The sequence below is a fragment of the Meriones unguiculatus genome, chromosome 16 (assembly GCF_030254825.1).
Source record: "Meriones unguiculatus strain TT.TT164.6M chromosome 16, Bangor_MerUng_6.1, whole genome shotgun sequence".
Classification (NCBI taxonomy): Eukaryota; Metazoa; Chordata; class Mammalia; order Rodentia; family Muridae; genus Meriones; species Meriones unguiculatus.
In genome coordinates this window covers 10,594,477-10,605,652 of record NC_083363.1, presented here as the reverse complement: position 1 = coordinate 10,605,652, position 11,176 = coordinate 10,594,477, and the positions used below count along the sequence as shown (strand labels likewise).

Below are 11,176 nucleotides of genomic sequence, written 5' to 3'. Positions count from 1 at the left end.
AGTGGGAGAGGGGGTGCAGTTCTCTTAGCTGCTGGTTAGGGTCATCTGGTTCCTTGGAGCCAGTCCAGTCCTTGTTTCAGGAGATCTCCAGTTGTCTCACTGGAGCTGCAGGAGCTGTAGGAGCTGTAGGAGCTGCAGGAGCTGCAGGAGCTGCAGGAGGGAAGCAGCAGCAGCCTTGTTCTTTCTCAGAGCTCCCCAACACTCTCTGGGCTCTGGCATTTATTCTCTCTCCAAAGTCCTCAGAGTTAAACTATCTGTAGCTGGCAAAGAGTCCTCTCAGAGAATGCATGAGGCAAATAGTTTGCTGCTGTGGACTACCTGAGCCAGGTCCACATCCCACACCAGGGATTAAAACAAAAACATGTTTATGTCCACAAGTTCTAGGATTAAAAGCCGGTGCCACTATGCCTTGCTCTCATAACTTTTACGTATGTTTATCTTTATTGTGCTTATTGTGGTTAGAGCATTTAACACAAAATTACCCTGTGTTGGTGTATCCCAATGTTGTGTGATGGATCTCTGCAACGTACTCTACAAAACTGAAACTCTGCACTCATTAAACACTGACTCTCAGGGCTGTAGATGCGGCTCAGTGGTTAGGGAAGGAAACGGCTCTTTCATGGGACTAAAGACGGGTTCCTGACACCACTACCAGATGGCTCACAACTGCCTCCAACTGCAGCTCTTAGGGATCTGAACCCCTTCTGGACTACACAACATGTACACATTCTCACATACAAACACACACAGAGACACATAATTAAAAATAATTAAACTTTCACCGTTTCCCAAACCACCAATATATTCTGTCACGGTGACCATTTTAGGTACATGTGGAGGCATGAAGTTTCACTAGCTCATTTCCCCAGAGCCGTCTCTCCAGCCCCAGATCATGCCTTTAAAAAAAAAAAAACTTACTGATATTATTGGTTTGTGTTTTGTCTGCATGTACAGCTGTATTCAGGTGTCAGATCCCCTGGAACTGGAGTTACAGACAGTTGTAAGCTGCCATGTGGGTGCTGGGAATTGAACAGGGTGTTCTGGAAGAGAAGCCAATGTTTTTAACCACTGAGTCATCTCTCCAGCCCCCGAGATCACACCTTTTTTATGTATTTCTTTACAGCTGCACATTTTCTGCTTTAGTACTGCTTATCCCGTGCACATTTTGGTGTGTTCTTTCATTTTATTTGCCCAAGTTACTAATTTTCCTGATTTTTTTCCTCCTTTTCCCAGTGTCTGTGTAAAAGCATTGTTTAAATTCTACACAATGGTGAACTTTTCTCCCTCTCCCTCTCCCTCTCTTCCCTCTCCCTCTCCTCCCTCTCTGCGTGCATGTATATATTGTATGTGTGCAGGTTAACTTTGGGTGTCTTTTTCAATCACTTCCTCTTATTGTTTTTTTTTTAATATATTTATTATGTCATATTTACGTGTGTGTGTCCTGTGCACGCAGGTCCCCTGGAGCTGGAGTCACAGATGGTTGTGAGCCGCCGTGTGAGGGGCGGGACTTGAACCTCCGTACTCTGGATGGACAGCTTGCTGCTTAACCTCTGAGCCATCCCCACAGCCCCTTGTTTTCTTGAGAGAGAACTCTCACTGAAACCTGAGGCTGTTAATTTAGCCAGACAGTGATCCTCCTGCCTCTGGCCTACAGCACAACAGTGCCACACCTAGCTTTTATGTTGGACGCTGGGGATATGAACCCGGGTCTCATGTCTGTACAACAATCTCTCTAGACCTCCGCACACACCTGGTCTTCCTTCTGCCACCACTTCCTTTTTGAAGCTTTTTATTGCATTTAATTTGTGTGTGTGTGTGTTCATGCACACACGTGTACACACACAGGAAGATCAGGGGACATCTTTTTAGAATTGATTTTTCTCCTTCAACCCTGGGAAGTCTTAGGGATTGAATTTAGGTCATCAGGCTTGGCAGCAGGCTCCTCTACCTGCTGTGCCATCTCATTGGCCCCTGTTAATGACTTCTGATTTCATTTCATTGGAGTCAGAGAACGCAGATTTCATATTTCAATCTTCTTAAAGTTAAGACTTATTTACAACCAAACATATGGTGTCTCCTGATGACTAATCCATGTGAAATTTGAGAAAAAATATTTATCCTACTCTTGTGGGGTATGTTCTAGTAGGGTCCAGTTATCACACAGTTTCTTCATATTCGTGTATTATTCTGTCTAGTTATTCTACTGTTATTGAAAGGAGGCATTGACATGGCCGACTATTATTAATGAGAATGTAATCATATAGTCTTTGACTTTTGCATTCTTTTGTGTATGTGTTTTGGCGGGGGGAAGGCTTGCACCTACAGAGACTACAAGTTGGTGCCTTACTCTTTCATTTCCCGTCTTGTTTTTGAACTAGCATCTCTCCTGCTGAACCTGGGGCTTGCCATTTCAGCTAGGCTGACTGTTTGGCGAGCCCTGGGGATTGTGCCTGGGCCAGTGAACACGGCCTTTGCGTGGGCAGTAAAGATCTGAACTCAGGTGGCAAGCACCTCAGCTGCTGAGCCGTCTCCCCCAGGCTCTCCTCTTCTTTTTGGAAAGCAAAATGACCTGTGAGTGCCACCTGCTCCCATACCACGCTATTTGCTGACACCACTGTCCCTGTAACGGTCATGGTTGCTGTTCCAGTTCTTTTATTTTATTGGGTGAAGGAACAGGCTGTTGCTTATAGCGCCTTCCCTAAGAAGGCTGAGGTGGCCAGACCCCTGCAGAATAAACTGCCTCGGGAGTCACTTATACTTCTGCAGAAACTCGCTGATCTTCGTCTTGACTATAGGGTCCAGCACGGAACAGTCCCATTTTGGTAATTTCACCAGTCGGTCATGAGCCTCCCAGAAGAGTTTGGAACCGATGGCTAACTCCACTCGCATTCGCCATTCAGCAAGCTTGGCAGTGCTGAAGACGTTGTGGTTAGTCGCTATGGGCTGTGGATAAATGGAAAAAGGAAGGTGTGGTCAGCATGGACAGAGGCTGCACTTGGGTCTTCAGTAGACTCACGGGTTGTCTGCACCTGCCTCTGCAAACAGGGAGCCATCTGCTGCCCGCTGGATGCATTCTTATTGGCAAGGTGTCTAAGCTCTGCAGTCTGTGTAAACCAGGCGTAGAGCATCCTGGTCTAAGATGGTAGCTCCTGACCCAGGTAGCTCCCACTATTCTATGTATCTGGCCTTCTCCCAGGGAAGGTTCTTATCAAAGAAATGGAGCATAATTGCTACCTCTTACACACACACACACACACACACACACACACACACACACACACACACAGAACCTCCTGTGATGAGGCAAAATGGAAAAATGAGGAAACAGCATGCTTAGCCCTTTAGCTGTGTCATTAAGAAATATGCAGCCACAGTGTTCCGAAGCCCCAAGGGGAGGTCTGTGAATTGTGGGGAGCATAGAGGTGAGCACAGGGCCCTGTGCTTGGTACAGGTTAGGACGGGTTTCCTTGTGCTGCTCTACACTGCACATTAGGCAGGGACTAAAGTTGCTACTTTGCATACCGATCAGAAACGATGATAGCCTATCCAGACACTGGCTGGTGGGCTGGGAATGTAGCTCAGAAGGTAGAGTACTCATAGAGCATGCATAAACACTGGGTTCAATCCCCAGCACACCACGAAGCAGGCATTGTGCTGTCCTATACCTGTGAGTCCCACAATGGGGAAGTAGTAGCAAGAGAATCAAAAGTTGGAGGTCACCCATAGCTAAATAGCTAGTTTGAGGCCAGCCTGGGGCACATGAGACCCTATCTTAAAAAGAGGACATTGCAAGTGGCTAAATTGGCTATCCTGAACACACCTGGTAGCTCAGAACTGGGAACACACAGAAAGCCAGCACTCATCTGGCTTTGCCTCCAATACATAGTGGTGTCCACTGCTCAGAGCCAGAGTTGGGAGAGCTATCTTATGATACTCTGGAGCTCTGGGAAAGAAGCAAGTTGGAACGACACACCAGAAGACTCTGTGTACTTCCTGGAGAGTCCAGAGAGAGGATCAGACATCAGGGATCTTCGCTGGCATACAATATTTTCCTTGGCACCCCTGGCTCTCCTCTCGCTCCTCTCCTTGCCACGGAAACCTTGTCAAGTTCCATGATCATGCTACACCCTGATTCAAAACCTGGGCTTCTTTCCTATCACTTCCAGGTGGCCCTGGGCACCCACACCTGGTACCCACAACCCTCAAGGCTTCCCCTGGCTCTCTCCTCAGACTCTGGCCCCCTGGTCACATAAACATTTTACCTCTTCCCAGACTCGCCTCCCCTCCCCTCATACCTGCATCATCTCCACCAGGGCCACCAAGTCAGCTAGTGAGATGTGGTCTCCAGAGATGAATAGCTTGTCCTGCAGAAACTTCTCCTCAAATTTCTCTATGCTTTTCTTCACCTCCTCCAGTGCCTGGTCTATCTTCTCAGTGGGTACCTCCTCACCAGTGATCATTGGGATTAGCAACTGGCCAGGGAGGGAAGAGGGACAGATGTGGAGGCAGTACTCCGGCCCCTTGCCATGCTCCTGCACCTTTGTCTGCTAGATAGAGCTTGGACAGTTCCAAGGATGTCAAGCAATATTGGCCATCGTCCATCCTCAAGTGGCAGTTACCAAGGGCCTTGCTTTCAGAAGGATGTGGAGGCCCCAATAACAATGAGTCCTGCAGACTGAGTGTGTCTCCCCCACCAAAGGTTGACCCGTTGGGAGTCCAGTCCTCATGGTGATGTGAAAGGGGCTGGAGTCTTTAAAAAACATGGAGTCTAACGGGGGGGTGGGTGGTGTTAATGACTCCAGAAGGGATCAAGGTGGACCCAGTTAGTACTACAGAGGACAAGCCATTATTAAAAGAGCAGGACTGGTCCCCAGCCTCAGCTCCGGCTCCCTGTCCTATCAGGTGATCCCTCTTCCACTCGCTTCCATTGTAATAGCTCCGCTAGGAGGCCCTCTCTAGAGCTGGTGCCATGCTGTTTAGACTTCGTGTTTCCGAAACCAAGAGCTAAACAAACCTCTTTTCTTCATAAATTACCTGGCCTGGAGCATTTTATCATAGCAAATGGAAAATAGCCTAAAAAGCACAGGCAGAAAATTAGCTGTAGGGATATGCGTGCCGGTTGTCACCTTTAAATATAACGATATTCTCTAACTCAGAATGAAGTTTCCCAAATTCTGTCTTGGCCCTTTCTAGTTGCCCTTCCCCTTTGCCATAGTATTTTTCTCCTGCTTCATCTCACACTCTCAGGTGCTCTGTAAGGCAGGCAGACACGGGATTGGGGGAAAATGAGGCTCAGTCAGCAGAAGCAGGACAGGACTTCAGGTTTTCTAACTGCTCCCCTCCCCCGCCCCGGTTCCTGAATCCCAGACTTGATCCTGCTTACCTTGACCCACAGTATCTTGCTCATGGGCTCCCGAATAGCTGTGTGCTGCCAGGCCATGAACTCATCCACACGGGCACGCGTGTGCAGGTCTGGTGGGTACCAGTGGGAAGGCGCACTGTACTTGCGGCATAGGTAGAAGAGGATGGCCACGCTACAGAAAGGGTGAGTCAGGGGCACTGTCTTTGCCGTCTGAGGGCCCCTACACCACCCCAGCATGGCTTGGGTCAAACTGGACCTTCAGCCGCAGGCAAGGCTCTAGGTGCTACATTCCTCCAGAGGGAGAAGGAACCCAAAGGCTTCCAGAAAGCCTAACCCTAGCTCTCATGTCAGTCCAATAATGAGCAAGTCAGGGAGGAACACCTGAAGAGGGCATGGGAGTTAATGACCAGCATAAGAAAGGGCAGTGCTGGCAGGGAGCAAAGGACGTTGGCATTCCAGAGGGAGTGAGGAGAGTGGTGAGCGGAGATGTGGCTGGAGGGGGGTGGGGAATGGAGAAGGACTGCCAGAGATGCTTCGGGTATGCTTTTAGGCTTAATTAGTTTTTAATTGGTTTTTGTATGAGTGCTTTGCCCGTGTGTATGTCTGCGAATCACTGTGTGTCTGGTGCATTTAGACGCTGGAAGGAGGAGTATGATTCCCCCAGAACTACAGTTACAAGCAGTTATGACACATGTGTGAACCAAACCTAGGAACCAAACCTGGGTCCTCTGTAAGAGCAGTCAGTGCTCTTAGCCATGGAGCCATCTCTCCAGCCCATAGACTTAATCTTTAAGATCAAGAGGGATGAAAGGATATATCCCTCCAGTTGGAAGAGGTAGAATAAACCAGGGGAAGACCAAGATGGTGGCTCAAGCAATAATCCAGCAAGAGGTACTGGTCTCTCAGGGATGAATATGGAATGAGGCAGTGGGAGTAAAGGATACAGGAGATGGGTCAGACCAAAGTCGTGCTTTGCAGGGAGAGATGGCCCGTGCTTGCTAACTGACAGTGTAGGAACCGCTACGGGACAGAAGAGCCAGTGTTTATCATCAGCAACAGGCGTACCAAGATGCCAGTCAGAAGCAAAATAAAATGAAATAAAACAACAGGGGCTGAGAGGGTTTGAATGTCCCCACTAAAACTCAAGTAGACATTGACTTCTCATTGGGAGCTTCTAGGTGGTGGGACAGCTCAGGGTGATTGGATCACAGCAGTGGATTGAGTCATGCGTGGCTAAAATAATATCTTACCAGGTTGTCACTGGTAGCTTTGTTATAAAGCAAACATGCTCTCTCTGGCTCTCTTGCTTTCCCAAAGGGAAGGCCCCAGGAGATGCTAATCCTCTCCTGGGCTTTGCAGCCTCCAGAACCACAAGCTAAAGTGAACCTTCTGCTCTATTAACCTACTGCCATATTAAGTCACAGAAACCCAAAACAGACTAAGACAGAGAACACAGATAAAGAGGGACTTAAGAGCGACTGGAATGGTGGCTCAATGGTTAAGGGCACTTGTTTGCTATCGTAGAGGACCCTAGACAGGTTCCCAGCATCCACATGGCAGCTCTCAACCATCCATAACTCCGGTTCCCACGAGATCTGATAAGTCCTTCTGGTATCCCAGGTACCAGGAATGCACACACACAGTGCACGCACATACATGTAAAAAAAATACTCATACACATAACATGATTGTGTGTGAGAGAGAGACATACAAAGAGAGAGGAAGAGGGAGAACAAGGAAAAATATGATGCAATTGGAGACTTGAATATGAGCTGGCTGTGGATAAAATCTGGGAAGGACTGATAATTTTATTCATGGTCATAATGGTGTAGGTTGGTGCATGTTTTAGAGTCTTCATTTCTTAGTAGGCTATTCCTAAGTATTCATGGGCAAAGTGATGGGGTGTCTGGAAGGAGGAGGAACAAAGTGAGGTGTACATTAGAGAAAGTTAGGAAGCTGCAGAAGCTGGGAGACAGATATGTGGGGTAATGCTGAACTCTTTGTATTCATGTGTGTGTGTGTTTGTAAAAGTTTCTATAGCTTAAAAATAAATCAATAGGCCAGGCCTGATGTTGCAAACCTTTAATCCCAGTACTCAGGATATAAAGACAGATATAAAAACTCTTTGAGTTTGAGGGCAGTCTTGTCTACACAGTGAGGTCTAGGCCAACCAAGGCTACCTAGAGAGACCTCAGCAAATAAAGAAATAAATAAAAAAAGAAACACTTGCAAGTCTGCTCCCACCGAGTCTCCCAGAAGAAGCAGAGATGATGGCAGGGCCCTTACCTTTCAGATAAGATGAACTGACCATCTTTGAGGCTGGGAACCTTCCTCAGGGGGTTGATTGTGATGTATTCCTTGCTATGGTGGTGACCTGAGGGGGCAGAGAGGGTCTGGGGCTTTGGAGACCCCAGGGAAAAGAGAACTTGGGCTTCTAGAGATAAAAGGGAGAAACTGAGGTCTCAAGGATCATATGGCTTGCCCCAAGTCACAGCAGAAAGGTAAGGTATCACAGGGACCAGGATTAGGACTCCTTTTCCCAGATTCTCCCACCCCAGCCCTCAAGGTCCCCTTCTCCAGAGATCAAAACAATACTTTGGCTCCCAGAAGCCTTCACTCAAGGCCTGAAGCCACAACCTATGAGTCAACCTCAGCCCTAGGGACCTAAGTGTCACCTTCAGTCTCATCACCTTCAGTCTCATCTCCTCCCACTCACTCTGCCTCTCCTTTGAGGGTGGAACAACTGAATCTGGCAGCTTGGGGAACCCTGCAAACACAGAGAACTCCACAGCAGGCAGAAATATTAACTCCTCCTGACGAACTGTTTGCAAGAGGAAAACCCTTCCAGGGGCCACACCTCTTCCATTTCTGCAGCTCCCCACGCCTCCTCTACAGTCCAGAGGCTGTGCCTCTTTGAGCTGTGCTCTTAGAGACTCCTCAGTGTCTTGGATCCCAATCCACTGATCCCCACATGAGGTATGGGGGTCTGTGCAACCTTTAGTACACATTTTTTTTCATATTGTTTTCTTCTTTTTCCTCCTCCTTTTCTTTCTTTGTTTCTTTCTTTCTTTCTCTCTCTTTCTTTTATGCATGTGTCCATTTGCACATATGCACAGGCTGGGGACCACAGGGTCTTGCCTGTGGCATGCTAAGCAAGTCTGTTATCACTGAGCCACAGTCCTAGTCCCAGAGCAGGTTTGAACACTTAGATGGTGAAAACAGACTTGAAGTGGGTAGGCACAGACTGAGGGAGGGTGGGCACAGACTGAGGGAGGGTGGACATAGACTGAGGGAGGGTGGACACAGTCTGGGGGAGTATGGGTGCAAACTGGAGAAGTGTGATTGAGTAACATATGCACCTTACATGGAAGCGGGTCTGTGGCCTTCACCAGCCTGGTTGGTGGATGCCAGAGATATCAAGATGTGAGACCTCCAAAAATGATGGCAAAAGCCCTGGCTTGAGAGTCTTAAGCTCTTCTAGCATTCTTTGTCCTTTAACCCCAAAAGATCCTATTCATCCCAACAGAAACTCATCCTGGGTGACTAGAGAAGGTAGTCTAGATGCGACTGGTCACCTTTATATCTGTTTCATCTCTGCTTCCCTTGCTGACATTTGATCCTCAGAAACACTCACACCAGGTACCCTGGCAGTGCCTCAGGACCAGGCTTCCTGGCAACACTGGGGACTGACCTTTTAGTAGATCCACCAATTGGAAATCAAAAGGGATGCCATTCTTCTTGGCAAAGATGTAGACAGCGCGACAAGGTGGGGACAGCAAGTCCATGTAGAGCTCCAGGACCATACTGAGATGCCTTCAAGGGGCCCCACAGCCACAGTGGATGGACCTCAGACCCAGGCCAGTGTCTAGCCTGAGCACCCGGCTCTTAGGCCCTCCTCCACCTGTGCTGAGGCTCTTGTATTCTGGAACTCACTTACCTTAATGTTCTCATGAGGCCAGGAAACCTGGAATTCTTACCAAAGCAAGAATTCTGAGACTTGAGGGTTTCGGGAGGCCCTGTCAAAGGGCTGGGACAGGCCTCTGTTGTGCACCTGCTCTGTTGCTCAGTCTCACAAACATCTGTCTGAGAAGGGCTCACACATGAGTATTCCCAGGGCCAGGCCCTGTCTGCAGGACAGGACAGAAGAGGATTTGCAGGTCCAGGATGAGAAAAAGACAAGGACTGAGTTTACACAGCCTGGAGTGAAGACTGGGGTACCCTCGGGTAAATCTCCTCTGAAATGTGACTGGGGAAGGCTTGCTGTTTCTTGGATTTTGAATGTCCTCCGAAGGCCAAGCATTATAGGTGTAGCTCCTGAGGTCGTGGTGGGAACTTCGAAAGGTGGAACCTAGAGAGCTGGTAAAATAGCCCAGTGGTGGACCTGTTTAGGTTGTAGCACACAGAAAGCCCAGGTTCCATCCCGAATGCTGAAGGTTAAATAGAAGGATGAGGACTGATAGAAGGCATTGGCTCGCTGAGGACATTTTCCTGAAGGAGTAGAAGACATTTCCTTGAAAGGGACTATGGAATGGTAGTCTCTTCCTTTCCTTTTTCTTTATCCTCCTGCTCATGAGGGCAACAGTTCTCTTTGCCACACACCCTTCCCACCATTTCTAACCAGCAGAGGCTTCGAAACAATAGGTCCACCCCATCATGACTCTAGCCCTTTAAATTTTTAAGCCAAAATAACCCTTTTTATTTAAAAAAAAAAAAAGTTTAAGGGCTGGAGAGATGGCCCAGTGATTAAAAGTACTGGCTGTCCTCCCAGAAGACCCATGTTCCAACCCTACCACCCACATGAAGTCTCATAACCACGTGTAACTTCAGTCATTCTGACGCCCTCACCTGGCCTTTGTGGTTACCAGATATGCATGTGGTTCACAAAAAACAAAACAAAACCAAACATCCACACACAAAAGATAGTTTTTTGTTATTTAAACATTTATTTTTATTTTAAAATTACACACATATATGGGGTAGGTGTGTGTGTGTGTGTGTGTGTGTATAAAGATGTCCATGGAATCCACCTGGAGCTAGAGTTACAGGTGGTTGTAAGCTAACCCAACATGGGTGGTAGGAACTGAACTCTGCTCCCTGTGGGGCTCTTCTGGATAAGGTTGAAGTCTGATGTCTCCGGAGAGCTATTTGTTTGTGTTTAGTCTATGATGACAGACTCCCTTTTCTCAGCAGGGTTCTAAAAGTCTCCCCTGGTCTGGGTGACCCCAGGTCTTGTAAAGAGCCCTCAGGGCAGAATACAGGCCAGACCCTTTTCTGATCAGGAAACTGCTCTAGCAAGCATCTAGGGATTCCTAGAAACCCCCCACCCTGCTGAGGGGATCTTAAACAGTGACATTCTGCTGTAGATGGGGATTTTCCCCTCATCCTTCTTGTGACAGGACCATTAAGTATCCCTGACATCCTGACCCCAGCGAATCAAACACATTCACCCTCGAAATCCCTCCTTCCGCCCAGGGGTTTTTATTGCTCTTAATTTCACATAAATAAAGTAAGATGTCTCGCTTCAAGACCATCTGAGATAAGTCATTTATCCTTTGCCAGACTACATCTCACCAGGCCTGCCCTCCGTCCATTGGACCTGGGCTTCCCCAGGCCTGTGTCCTGGCTGCAAGCTGACCAGGCATGGGCTTTGGCCCACACCTCTGCCGCGCTTAGCACAACAGCTTAACGGAGAGCCGTACCCTTTTGGTATCGCCATAGGCTTTGGAACGCCTGAGCTTCCACTGCCACCAGCGATGCCATGCTTAAAGAGCTAAACTGGAACACTGGGAAAACCTTTTCCACACCCCGGCTTAT

General features: G+C 48.1%; 1 protein-coding gene across 1 annotated transcript; it reads right to left on the bottom strand.

Annotated features, from left to right (window-relative positions):
• Nucleotides 1-2,724: 2,724 nt before the first annotated feature.
• LOC110558691 (glutathione S-transferase theta-4) lies at nt 2,725-9,286 on the bottom strand. The gene is made up of 5 exons (XM_021653759.2): nt 9,054-9,286; nt 7,649-7,736; nt 5,384-5,534; nt 4,296-4,472; nt 2,725-2,943 (listed from the first exon to the last, which is right to left on the bottom strand). Exons 1-5 carry the CDS (start codon nt 9,163-9,165, stop codon nt 2,749-2,751), a joined length of 723 nt encoding a protein of 240 aa, XP_021509434.1. The 5' UTR covers nt 9,166-9,286; the 3' UTR covers nt 2,725-2,748.
• Nucleotides 9,287-11,176: the final 1,890 nt, after the last annotated feature.

Bases quoted from the DNA above. Each gene is read 5' to 3' on its own strand.
- LOC110558691 (XM_021653759.2), bottom strand. From the start codon at position 9,165: ATGGTCCTGGAGCTCTACATGGACTTGCTGTCCCCACCTTGTCGCGCT. The intron at 4,473-5,383 runs GTAAGCAGGATC...CTCCCTGGCCAG, and splicing joins GCAAGATACTGTGGGTCAAG to TTGCTAATCCCAATGATCAC. The intron at 2,944-4,295 runs GTATGAGGGGAG...ATTTATCCACAG, and splicing joins CCCTGGTGGAGATGATGCAG to CCCATAGCGACTAACCACAA.